This window comes from Arvicola amphibius, chromosome 6 (genome assembly GCF_903992535.2).
Source record: "Arvicola amphibius chromosome 6, mArvAmp1.2, whole genome shotgun sequence".
NCBI lineage: Eukaryota > Metazoa > Chordata > Mammalia > Rodentia > Cricetidae > Arvicola > Arvicola amphibius.
In genome coordinates this window covers 134,633,516-134,647,520 of record NC_052052.2, presented here as the reverse complement: position 1 = coordinate 134,647,520, position 14,005 = coordinate 134,633,516, and the positions used below count along the sequence as shown (strand labels likewise).

Here is a 14,005-nt window from a genome sequence, read left to right as displayed (position 1 = left end):
CAGGCGCACAAAATCTAGGCATGCCTGCACTACATCCAGTTTCGGAGGCCCTTCTCTGTGGCTTCACTCATTACATGGGTGGAAGAGCCTGTCAGGCGAGAAGCATGCCTGGTGCTTAATGGAACCCAGGGACCAATTAACCACGCAGAGAGCCAATGGGCCAAGCATTTCTAAACGAATAGCAGGGAGCTCTTCTATTAGTGCCTGCTTTCTCCTTCCCCAAACAAAAGACAAATGCACGTCAATGCTTCTCAAAAGTAATCCTTTATTTCCTGAAAGTCCTAAAGCAGACGCATTTATCAAAAGATGACAGATCCTCCAGCTCACAAACAATATCTTTCCCCATTTCCAGTGAGTCTTGGGGATCCATGAGGGCTGCAGCCTGAAAACCAGGACATCAAAAACGGCCCTCCACACCCAGCAGCTGCACGGCGGCCTCCTGCACAGCCTGGTGGACACTGCTGACTTCTCTCTGGGACAGTGTCCGCTCCATGTGGCGGTAGGTGATGCGGTAGCAGTGGCTGATCCTGTGTGTCCTGGAGACGGGGAGAGAATGCAAGCAGGCGAGTGAGAAACATGTCTGCACATGGATTGAAAGCAGGAGGCCTTATTCTCAAACACGGGTTGCCACATCACGATGGTATGGTATCACCTGCTAACAGCAAGCCTAGTGGGGCAGGATCCAGGTATGTCATGTGTTACCACAGAAATACCACTTGCCATTAAGGACTACATATTTTCAGTCTGTGGGAGGATGATGGTTAGGGAAACAATAGCTTGAATAATGGAGGGGCTGGTTCCTTCATGCTGGATGTACCACAGTCCCCACGGTAGGTGCTCCCCCATAGGCCTGATGGCCTGGGCTAAGCACAGAGTCTGATTTCAGGACATAGGACCCAGAGTTCTGAGCTTGTTTTGACTGTCCGGGCATTTCTGACAGTATAAGTATTACGAGTCAATGTCAGTGACCTCCACCTTGCCACGGTAAGGAAAAGAACTATGTTTGTAGACCACGCACCAGCAAATAGTGCCAGAGACAAGGCTGGGAAGTCACCCCAGCACCCCGTGGGCCTAGGAAGTAGTTACACCATTCCATGCACAACAGACATTCACACATGTTGGACTGACCTCTGCTTTCCCACAACAGTGCGGACTTGTTTTTGTGGATAGTTCTGGGAAGGTGGCATGACAGCAGGGGTGCCTATGCTTGTATGACAGATGCTAGGATATGCTGGTATGGTGGCCTCATCACAAAGACCAAAAGGCTGTGACTTGTGTCACTGACCCTCTCCTATGGACAGAGAGAGGGGTCTGAACAACATCTCTTCTGCATAATGAGAAGCCATGGATGCTCCTGTTTGCCAACCCCATTAGTAGCAGAGCCAACCCTGGGTTCTCAGGAGAAGAAGCTACAGCAAAGCAAGTGGCCCCCAGTGGGCGCCCCTCCCAGTGATGCCATTCCATCTCTGAGTCCGACCAGGAAAGGTCACAGCACCTCTAGTAGGTAAGTAAGGGCTGTGCCTTCAGTCATGCCAGAACCCTGGACAAGTGGGATTCAGGTGCACTGGCACCTTGGGAAACCACCTCATGGGAACACAAACTAGTCCCCAATGTGGCCAGAGTACTCTCTCCCTTGTCCCCCTGCTGATTTCAGGTCAGACTTGGATGTAGACAGAATATGCTTGAGAAGTGTCTGCCTTGGTCCTAGCCCCCCAAAGCTCCTTAGTCACTTCTTCAGCTCCTTCCAGTTCTTCCCCACCCTGGCGTGTCCACTCTACTCTGCTTTCTTTTCCTTCCTTTCTCTTTTCGAGCCACGTTTGGGAAGGATGGACTTCTAGGAGCCTTTGCTGTTCCTTGCAGGGTCTGTCCTCAGTCAGGTACTGAGCCCTCATCTGCGAAGGGCAGCAAGAAGTCACCTCCAAGCCTTGTTCACAGCCAAGGCTAGCTGGCATGTCCCCTTCTCTGTAGTCTCAGCAGTCCACGCTAGGTGATGGAGAACTGGCCTTCCTTCAACCCTCTACTGCTTTCCCACCCTAGTCCAAGCCATGAATTGAGACCAGTCCTAAGTGGCAGACCCAGAACTGTGCAGCCACCGAGATTTGCAGGGCAAACCAAAGGCTTATGGAGCTTTGGCAAACTGCCAAACATGTAAGAAATAGGACTCCCTGAAGGGAGGGATGGCCTTGGCAAGGAACACAGGAGTTTGGGTCAGAGCTCTTTACGGCATCACACCCTACATTGTGGCCCTGGAGCCCTGGTGCTCCTCAGCCTTCCATTGGACACATAAATCCATTCTGAGTGACATCCTCATTGAGCAGACAACATCACTGTCCTCAGGATACATCTGTGATAACAGAAGGTAGAAGTGACTTGTCCAAGTTCAAACAGCAGGACTATGTGACAGGACTAGAATTACAGCCAAGTAATGTGGTAGGAATACGAAACATATGTGTTGATGTGTAAAGGTTTAGTGGGTTTCAAAACACGAAATGTATTATTACAACATAACCCAGTAATGCCTAGGTATATGCCCCAGAGAACAGAAGGTAGCTGCTCAAACTAAGTCAGGCAAGAATTCGCTGTTGAGCCTCTTGATCAAGCCTATAAATTCCGGTTACCTGGCAAAGCCCAGTCAAAAGGATCATAAGTTCAAGGCCTGCTTAGACTACAGAGGGAGTTCAAGGCTAGCCCTAGAAACTTAATGAGACCCTGTCTCAGAAAGAAGGAGGGGCTAGGGCTATAGAGCTAAGTTGTAGAGTATTTGCCAAAGATGAAGTCATAGCTTCAATCCTGAGCAATGCACACACACACACACACACACACACACACACACACACACACTTTCCTAAAATGTTTAGCTATTACCAACAGATGAACGGATATCAATAAATTTCATATATCCAGAGAATGGATTACTATTTGGCATAACAACAACAACAGTAACAGCAACAACAACAACCCACTAATACTGATGAGTGGAAACTAGGTGAACTTCAAAACCAAAGTTTGTAGAAGCCACACATATGCAAAACATGCAGACTAGAGAAGTACCCAAAGGTATTGAATTGCACACTTCTAAAATGACTAATTTCATGTTATGTCAATTTTGTTTCAATAGAACAGAAACAAACCCTAGATGGTCTGGTTTTAGAATGTAGCCTTAACCACTGCACTCAGGAGCGCTATCAAAGATACTCTTCCTTTAACATCCAAGCTCTTGCTATGGTTAGGATCCTGAATCTCACCAAAGGTCCCGGCTACTAGGTGGTTGCGGGGCCTTTAAGACAGAGGGTGTAGTTGGGAGGCTGTCTTAGGTTATTTGGGGCAGGTTCTAGAGGGGGATAAGGGAACTTCAGCTCCCTCTTTCACTTTTCCATACCCAACCATAGGGTAAATGAGCTCCTTTGGTCATGTGCTCCCAAACTAATGTGCTTCCACAGGCTCTAGACTGTGGGCCCAAATGAACATGTCATCTTGTCTTAGGCATTTCTCATAGTAACAGAAAGCAAATATATCCAACTTCCCTTAAGTAGCAATATAGTTTTAAAGTAACTAATTTTGAAATGATCCCATTACATTCCTTTCTGGCTTAGCGAGGTCACAGCTGGAGACAGGAGGAGTAGGGTGCTCTTTGAGAGGGACACATAGACCAGGGACACACTGATAAGGGTCTTTCCTACTGCAGTGTCACTGAAAGGTGGACAGTAGGCAGCAGACAGCTGGCTGGGAAAAGAGGGCCCAGAGAGCAGGATCACAAAACAGTCCTGGGTCTGAGCGGCAGGGAGTTGCTCTAGCTTTCTATCCAATTCACAAGGCCCAGCATTCATGATGAACAGAGTGGGTTATACTATATGGAGCATCATAGGTAAATCAAAGTTCACTTTTATATACCGCATAGTTTCTACTCATGAGAAAAATAAACAAGGTCATCTATTGCTCAGTTAGGGAGGTCAAATCCCTTTGTTGACAAGATGGAAGAGAATGAAAAAAAAAAAGCACTCCAGAACTTTCACTGCCTTGTAACTTGTAATACCGGCTGATTGGAAAATGAGCCAGCTGCTGGCTAGAGCTGGACTTTTTGCCTTTTTTTTTTTAAGCAGAGAGTCTGATGCAAGTATCTTACAGTGTTTTCAACTAAGACTACTTCATTTATAGACTGCTTTAGCCATTCAACAGATAGCATCCTGCAGGCACTGAGCTGGACAGAGAGGAGCACGGGAAGAGAGTGGTCAGTCTGCTGCACAGTAGTGAGCCAGCAGGCAGCAAGAGGGACTGGTGGTCACCTGGCAGTGAAGCCAGCTGTGCCACACTCCACACAACCACAACTTCTGAGTTTCTCCTCTTCAGCTGATGGTATTTCCCAAGCAAACTAGCATGGTGCTGTCTGTCTAGTTACAGAGTTCCACACTATAAAAACCACACAAGAAATCTAGGTCACTAAGTCAGTTGACACTAACACAAGTCAGTCATATCTGCTGTCATTGCTTCTGAATGAGATTCATGTTTGTTCTGCCGGTACCACCACCTTGTGCTTTCCCAACCAACCTGCAATCCACTTCCTTTTTTTGAGGTACGGTCTAACTAGGGGAATCCAGAAACATGGCTTACTTTCTCAGAGCCCTGTTCCTTGCTCCACTGTGAATGCCAAGGTTTACCCAATTCCACCTCCTCCCCAAGTCCAGATGTTCAGGCAGAAACTGAGAGTTGGGATGGGCAATCCCATATGAGCCATGGGGAGAGCTGGCAGAATAGTGTGGGACAAACCAACAGGGAGGGATTCTGTTTTAGTGCCTCCTCCTCTCAAACTCCTAACTTTAGACCAAAGATGAAGCTGTGTAGGAGTTGAGAACAGTCAAGACTGGCTCAATGAAGGACTGTCAAGCGTATGTTTAAATGGGCTCAGCAATCCACTGCTGGGTATGCATCCAAAGGAAATTTTAACCACTGTGTTGAGAGGACACCTGTACCCCATGCTTACTGGGACAACATTCATAAAGCCGAGATATGGGATTACCACAAACATCCACCAATGGATGAATAGAAGGAGAAAGTACAGGGAACACATACTCAACGGAACACTATTCAGTCTTTGAAAAGATAAGATCCTGTCATTTGTAGTAGCATGGATAATCACTGAGAACATTATGTTTAATAGAATAAGACAGACGGAGGGACACATAGGGTATGTTCTCTCTTATATGTGGAACCTAAAGAAGCTGGTCTCAAAAAAGAAAGCAAGGGGCTGCCAGAGGCTGGGATTGGGATGATAGGTCAACAGGGGCAAAGTTATGGGAGATGTAGAAAACGGGCTCTAGTTATCCATGGCAAAGTAGTTGAGTATGGGTAACAATTATGTCTTGAAGATTTCAAAACAGCTTTGAGAAGATTTTAAATGTTCTCAACACAAAGAGATGGTAGCTGTTTGAGGTGAAGAATATGTTAAACACTTTTATTATTATTATTATACCATTACACATAGCTAAAAATACTACACTGTACCCCATAAATATGCATATTTGTATAGATGTTAATATGAAAAAGCTGAGCAATAAATATCTTAAAACCAAACAAACTAGAGAAAGTGATAAAATGACCAATTATCAAGAGTACTGTGAAGAGTGACGAGCGCCCCTCAGTTCAGAGTATGTCAGTGGGGATGCTCTGAAGGTTACAGGGCTGCGGAACCTGCTGGAAAGAAGGAACAGCGGGTCAGAGTGCTGCTGAGGGTGGGAAGAGTTCTATTACACAGCCACTCGGCTCACCGTGGCAACCAAACCAGTTCTGAACTGTGAATAAAACCCTCCCTCATTGCAGTCCAAACCCAGCTCCTACAGCAGCCACAATAGTATGTGTTTCCATCTGTGATGGAGCAGCTAGTCCGTGTTCTTAGATGGCATGCCTGACACCTCCCAGAATAGAGCAGGCACGATCAGTGGGCACTGCAGACACTGCCTATCCACAGAGATTATTCAATGGAGAAAAGATGCTGTCCACAGAGCGCCACTAACAACGAGAGAAAGCGGGGCCCTTGGCTTCATCTTCACCTGGTTCCTGTCTGTTAGAGACCCGTGTTCGGTCTGAAGTTCCATGTTATTACCACTCTGCTCAATGGAGAGAGTCAGTTCATCCAGTACTCTCAGAGGCTTGTTGAACCCAGGCAAGAGGCACAGGGAGGGGAGACAGCCCCATGTCACTTCCGAGAACAGAACTGAGAGAGCTGAAGAATGTAGGAGAGAACATGACTTTGCAGTTAAGAGAAACCTGGTTCCAATTCCTCCTTTGCTGTGAGATCTAGGGCAGCTTGTGTGACTTCTTGTGCCTCAGAGTCCTTGCCTATGGAGTAAGAACTCCGTTTCCTTCTTAGGCCCTCTAAGGACTAGATGGGCACTATACAGCAGTTATTTCAGAGTCTGATGTCCCGAGTGGATGTTCAATACTGCTATCCATTTATTGGTGGGGGCACGTTCCAAGACCCCCCAGTGATGCCTAATGCCAGAGATAGCAAAACACACTACAGATACATTTTCCTAAGTATATATGCCATTGATGTTAGATTTAAAATTAAAGCGCATTAAGAGGCCAAAACAGTAAAATAGAACAATTGCAACTATGTAACAAAAACTTTCCAGTATCACTACTCAAGCTATACAGGATGGATAGGTTGGAAAACAATGGGTGAGGTGGCACAAAATTTCATTGGGCCCAAGCAATGTGAATTAGTATTTATAAATTATTTACTCCTGGAATTTTAATATTTTGGATTACAGTTGACTTCATATAATTCAAATTGCTGGAAGTGAAATTAAAATGAGGGGGTCCAACTCATTTGTTTCATTTTCATCTTTTCCTCACATAGTTTATTGGAAGAAGGACTGTGTGTGTGTGTGTGCGTGTGTGTGTGTGTGTGTGTGTGCGTGCATGTGTGCATGTGCGTGTGTGCATGTGTGCGTGTGCGTGTGTGCGTGCGTGTGTGTGTGTGTGTGTGTGTGCACATATGGGTGCTCAATCCTATTTTATCAATTTTTAACCTTTAATGAGTATGGAATCTGACACTGGTCTGAAGATAGCCAGAGCTATTCCTGATAAAACACAAGGCACAGATTTGTGCCTGGTCTGAATAAATGATCGAGACACCAAGTAAACCAGACTTTGCTCCCTTTCCTGCTATAAACAAGCACTGAGAGGAGCTAATGAAGACATTCTGGTAGTAAGACTTGGTGGGTGGGAGGTGGAGCCCAGGAGAGCTTGGGCGAGTCACCTTGCCTGGTCCCGTTTTCCACAGTGAAGAGGTAGGCTAAGAGGGTAGACGGAGGGACATGGCCAATCTCTTGGCTTATATCACCTTCCAATAGTGTCATAATATAAATATATCCATAGGTTGAAGAAGTGATTAGGTTAGACCCTCAGGATACAGTCCTCCAAAGGCCTGGCAACAAAGCCCTCAATACATGAAGTTCTGGGGGCACTTCATACAAAACTGTAACAACAGCTAAGAGGCCTGCCACCTCATTTTCAAACTGTCTTCTGGGCCTGGTGCCCTCTGGAGGCCCTTCTGAACTGTGCCTCTCTGGAGTTCTCTGCTAGCCAGGGAATTAGGCTCAGATAAGTGCCTCACTGCCATTGCCAAGCTTGCTAAGTCCCAGAGAGATGTCTGTTCCTTGGAGTTAGTCATAAGAAACTGGACCAGATGGTTCCTCTGACAGTGTCAGTCTGGGGGAAGACAACTCCCATGCAGGCCTTCACAGAGGCAGAACCGGCAGCTGGGGAAGGAACTGAGCTGGGCCACCCCCAATCGGTCCACTCCCTGGTCAGTCCCAGTCGGCAACTTAAGAGTGCTACAGAGACACATTTTACAGGCAAGAAGTGCTTTTGAACATCAAACACCTGCCAACTTCTCTGGGAAGTTCAAAGCACCCCCAGGCTCCCCCCTCAACACTCCCCATAACTTCTGGTACTCTTGAGCAGTGGCTTCTGCCAAGCAGGCATGGGGAGGGAGGTGGAGTCCTGGCCTCCTGCAGGGTGGGGTTGAAGTTCTGGATCTTCATCTGAGTAAGAGTGAAAATAACTACTTTGGGAAGTCTTTTAAAGCTCTCTCTTACTACTGCTCCTCAGCTAAAGGCTCTGGGGCCGGCTTCTCATCTGATTCCGGTTCTCACTCTACAATATAGACTCACGGGAGTGTTTAAAGGATTGAATGAGAAAACAAACGGAGGCGATTGTTTGGCACAGTTCAGGCCCACTGTCACCAGCTGATCTTCCTGTACGTGCAGGCAGCATGGCAGAGTCTTTGCTTTGGCCCATGTAGAGAGGCCCAGGTTACATGTGACAACATGGATGAACACTGTGAGGACACAGCACTCAATGAACAAATGATATACAAAAGACCAGCACTCCGTGACTTTGCTGTGCAGGGTGCCTAGAAGTAGCACGCACAGACGGCAGGGCACAGGCACTGCCAGCTGCCGGGCAGGCGAGCACAGGGAGCTGGTTAGAGGGCACACAGCTTCAGTGTGGGGAAGTGAGACAGCTCTGAGATGGACAGAGGTGATGGTCACACAGTGCGCATGTGCTCAACACCACTGACCTGTACACTAAAAAGTGACAGAAGTGACAAACGCAGTGTAAATTCTACCATGATAAAAAGGGGATTCAAGGAGTGTTGCCCAAAATAAGCCAGAAGTTAGGAATTTACACTATGCTTAAACCAAAACCCAAACATCAGAGAATGGCTCTGGACACCAGTGCGGGTCTACTGAGTTCTGCAGAGCCTTCAGAATCCCATACAGGACAGCCAAGGTGCCCACATCTCACGGAGACCGTTTTTTTAAACCCTCACTCCATAATACAGCAGGGTTTCCCCCTTACTGGGCAATTTCTTCTTCAATTGTTGTACTATCTTCCAGGCAATCTTCTTAACAAAGGTGAAGTAGTGTCTCATTTTGTACAGATTTCCAAAGCTTTGTGATTTTCACTTGTGTGGAAGATTTGAAGGTGATTTTAAGTTTCCTCTCTGGCCTAGACCTGCCAAAGCCAAGTCAACAGGGCCAGCTTTAACTGTGTGTTGTTACAAGGCGGCTTCCTGACTGTACTGACACAGGTCACCAAGCCTGGTTACAAGAGAGGTGTGGCAGGTGAGGTGTCACAGTTCCAGCTCAGCCCATCGATCAGTAATTGCTTATTCTGTGCAGCTGGTTCATCAGCAACTATTCATCCCGTGCTGAGGTATGCACTGTGGGAGATACAGGCATGTAAATTCATTGCTGGATCAATACATGAATATTCACGCAGTGACTAGTGCCTGATACTATGAGAGTGTGGGACTGTCTGAAAGCATCAGAATGAGGGATGCCACTGCATAATGACACATGGTCAATGGCAGACAGACCACAGACACAGTAGCACTCCTGGGAGTCTATCACATAGTGACGGCATTCCCACCTTCGCTTATGGGATTAAGCTGTACGATGCTTGTACCATAACAAAACCATCTGATACATATCTTAGAATGCAAACATGCCACTTAGCAGCATGCAACTATATTGCAATCCATTTGGATGCTAGGACATTGGTACATGAAAAGAAAGCTGACAAAACACAGTTACTAGTGCTAAATATTAAAAAAAAATGGTATGAGTTATAAATTCAGAGGTCAGAAAAGGCTGAGAGGCAGTAAGAGTAAACCTAGAACTGAGAGCACAGATGGCATAGTGACGGGAAAGTCCAGGGTCTTGGTCCACCTGGGAAACCCACAAGTGGTGCTGAGGACCGCAGGGGCATTTGCTGAATTCCCCCCTCCCATTTTAACTAGGAGCAGCAGGTTCCCGCTATTAGACGGACCCGTGAGGATCTCCCAGTAGGTCGCCTGCTTCATGTCCTGGTAGCGGACATGTTGCGTACAATCACAGGCTAAAGCTGTGAGGGCAGGAGTGGAGGTGGTGGAGCTCCAGGAGAGACTGCAGAGGAATGTCCACTCTGTAAGGCATGCAGATGGTTTGGGAAGCGAGTATGTCAGTGTAGCCAGTGTAGGGGTACAGGGGTAGACTACAGAAATATATGTGTGTGTTGGGGCTGGGGTCACAGAGGTGGGCTCATGTTCCTGGCTAAGAAGCCTCAGACAAAAGTCCATCTTTAAGCCAACCAAAAAAACCTGAGTTCAGACTTGGCTTCTACAGGAATCTTCCAGAAGGTTGGAAAGGTGTTGTGGCCTGGAAGAGAAATGTCTCCTGAAAGTTTGTTTTTGAACTCTTGGTCCCAAGCTGGATATGAGCCTTGAGTTGGGGCCAATCTAGAGGAAGTGGGTCCCCGGAGGTGGACCTTAATGTTTTTTTTTTATAAAGCCTAATCCCACTAACAGTGTGGCCAGCTGTCTGAAGCTCCTGCCACCATACCTTCCCTGCTGTGACAGATTGTGTCCTCAAACGATGAGCTAAGATAAGCCTGTCTTCCGGTAGGTTGTTTGGGTCAAGTATTTTGTTATAGCAGTTGAAAAGGAACTGAAGTAAAGGCCCTTGTTCTGGGCAGCTTCACTGCATACAGGGGATGTCGGTCAGCTAACATTACAGCTTACTGGGGAATTTCGGGGTTGTGAACCATATGGTTCCACCAGGTGTCAATAGCTACCAGTTGAGCATGAAGAGATGTTCCCCAGTGCCACTACGCAGGAGTAGAATGCCATGTTGTATAGCTTTTACTTCCTTAGTGACTGTTACATATTTTAAGACTCAGGACCATGTTTGAAAGAATCACATGTTAGTAAAGAAAGATCTACAGACTTTTCTAATGACTTTATTTTGCAGGTATTTTTTGGAAGAGACTCTTTGGGTCTAATCTATAGTGCCACTTCTTCACAAGTAGGAAGTCAGAGATCAAGGGGACAAAATAGGGATTTGCTTGGCAGGATGGGCATCATCAATCTATGATATCCTAGGCTGTAAGGATGCAGTGATGGCTTCATTAAGTACCACTGCACAGGTGACACAACTTATGAACCCATAGGGTGAAGATAACAGACCTTAGGGTTCTTCAGATCCACACTTGTGTTCTTCCTACAAACTATGATTGCTTCTGGGCAGCCTGTCCAAGGCTTTCACAGTGTGAACTGAGAGGCTGCTCCCCTCACACGGAGTTGTCAAATGTGTCCCGTGATTCTCTTTGCTGGTCATGGATTTACTCTGGTCTCTTTCTTCTAGGGCAGTTGGCTAAACTTCATTACTCAATCCCAGCATTTGGGAGGCAGAGACAGGTGGATATCTGTGAGTTCGAGGCCAGTCAGGTTGACAGAGTGGCTTCCAGGACAGTCAGGTGATGTAGGAGTGTTTCTATCTGTTGTTTCATTGGTTAATTAATAAAGAAACTGCTTGGCCTGATAGGTGGAGTAGACAGAACAGAATGCTGGGAAGAAGGGAAGTGAGGCAATCGCCATGCCTCTCTTCTCTGGGTCATACGCCATGGAGCCAGCCACCAGGTCAGACATGCTGAATCTTTCCTGGTAAGCCACCACCTTGTGGTGCTACACAGATTATTAGAAATGGGTTAAGCAAGATGTGAGAGTTAGCCAGTAAGAGGCTGAAACTAATGGGCCAGGCAGTGTTTAAATGAATACAATTTGTGTGTTATTTCAGGTGTAAAGCTAGCCATGTGGAAGCTGGGCAGGACGAAAAGAAGGCCTGCCCGCACCTTATCACTTCAGTCAGGGTTACACAGAGAAACATTGTCTTGAAAAAATAAAAAAGCAAAACCCCAAACAAACAAACAAACAAACAAGCACAACTCCATAACTCATGACCAGCAGCAAAATGGCACAATGATCTTGGCTAGGGTATGAAAGAACCATCAGGAATTAGCGAGGAAAGTATTCTTGGAGGGAAGGGTGGTCCAGGTCATATTAACATCACTGTTTCCAGTGTCAGGAAAATATTCATCATCCGTCCGTCCATCCATCCATCCATCCATCCATCCATCCATCCATCCATCCATCCAATTCATTATTAGATTCACTCAGAAAATGAACAGTATATAGCCAGTCCACTCTATGCTGTGCATTCTGCACATGCTGAGAATCTAACGGTGGGATAATACAAATTAGACATGAGCAAGCCCTTATGGCGCTCTCAGCATAATGCAGGAGATAGGTACTAATCAAAGAATTATGAAAAAATATAAATTACAACTATGATAAAGGTTATAGAGAAGAAGTACATGGCGCTATGAGGCTCCATAAAAGGCCCATTAACTTAAAGGTCAGAGAAGGTTCCTGGTGGAAGTATCAGAGCTGAGACCTGAAAGAGGATGGGAACCAAGGAGGTGCGTGAAGGAAGGTGTGGCAGGCAGGGGCACGCCACGGAGAAAGGCCTTGGGATCTATATGCAGATTCTAGTTTCTCCTCTTCTGAGTGACAGAGCTCTGCTCAATCCATCACCTTCTCTTGTTGGTTTCGCTGGCATGAGGAAAGACTTCTTTCTGCCTGTCACACCGGAAGCTCTAGCCAAGCACCACTGCCCCCAGGTGTTAGTGTTTTTTATTTAAAGAACCCCAATGTCTCGACACCCCAACCGCTTGAGCCCTCTAACTAAGAATTCATGCAGCATAGGGAGGGTGGCATCAGACCCCACCCACTCCTGCCCTCTTGCTGGGGTGGCCCCTCCCCCTGCTCAGATTCCAGTCAGGCTTTCATCCAGAAGAAAGCTAGGCTGATCATAGGCCCTGCTTTGCCTGCATTTTTCTCAGAATTGACAAACCTGAGTGAAACACTGAGATGTGTCAGGAGCTCAATTTTGGGAACATATTTTTCTAAATAATGGAAGAGGACAACGAAGAAGAATGTCACGTATGCTCCTGAACATGTGACCGCCGTCTCAGCAGCTGTTCTGTACTGCTCTCTTCAGGCAATGACAGCCTGGCTTGGCCATGTGCACAAAATAAAGAACAGGCCCAGAGAGATGAAGGGACACGTGAGGGCCACAGCTAGAATAGAATCCGGCTTGGACTCTGCCTGTCACTAAATGGCTGTGGCTTGTCCAAGGTCCATTCTGTTCAGCTTATTAATGTCCACAGCTGTCGCTATCAATTGCTTGTAACAGGACTAACACGGTAACAGTTACCTACCAAGCAAATTTCAGGACGCTTCCAGAAATATGACTTTCTCCCCAAAGGGAAACAATAAAACCAATATGAAATATTACTTAGAACAGGAAGTATAGGGACTAAGAAGAAAAGTCAAAAGAAGAAAGCAAAAGTATTTTAAAGACCAAATGATCTATTATGAATGAAGTTGTAGGTGCTTTAACGACCTTAATTTAGTCTCATAACCAACAGAAAATGCAAATAAGGTAAAAAGTCAGAGGGAGAAGAAAAAGGTTGATGAGGGCAGGGAGCCAAGCCTAGAAAACAGCACAGGGCTGCTGGTTGTGCGTTTGGACAGTGTTGAAGGAGCAGAAGGCAGATGCTACGGACTCTTTGGTTCACTCGCCAGAGAGGAGAAAACAGCGTAGAAATTTAGGCAACTTCTAACATTCTAAAAGAATTTCTTGGGAGGAGGGTGTGACACAGAAATTTATGATTAGTAACGGCGAGGATCTGTGGATCACTTTCTGTTATTGAAACAAAGAACTGAGTTCACCCTCATTAAATAATTTAATTCTTACAACAGAAGGACTAACTTTGAAACACTATCTCATGATCTTATAAAAAAGCAATTTTGCTCGGGGCAAGGCGGGGGCTGAGACAGGCTTATTTTTCAGTGGCCTCATCCTTGCTACTTGGATGAATCCACAGATCTCTCCAGGTCTCAATAAAATAGAAGCAGTGTTATTTGTTCCTAAAAATTCCCTCAGTTAGGAAGGACTGAAGTCATGTAAGCAGAGTCTTGTCAGCAACTTGAACAAAGTGTTAATAAAGTAGAAGTCAGAGTCAATAGAACTTCCAGCAGGATTATTGACTTGCAGCTGTCCACGTTCAGACTTAGTTAAGAGAAGGGCTCACTTTCTGTATTTTCTTACTTCAAGGA

General features: G+C 46.1%; 1 protein-coding gene across 3 annotated transcripts in view; it reads right to left on the bottom strand.

Moving 5' to 3' along the window:
• Nucleotides 1-245: 245 nt before the first annotated feature.
• Fars2 (phenylalanyl-tRNA synthetase 2, mitochondrial) overlaps nt 246-14,005 on the bottom strand; it is a 373,884-nt gene continuing 360,124 nt past the window's right edge. For all 3 annotated transcript variants that reach the window (XM_038333514.1, XM_038333513.1, XM_038333512.1), the window contains one exon: nt 246-536. In XM_038333514.1, the coding sequence (XP_038189442.1) occupies nt 398-536 (139 nt within the window). In that variant the 3' untranslated portion in view covers nt 246-397. The remainder of the gene's footprint in view (nt 537-14,005) is intronic.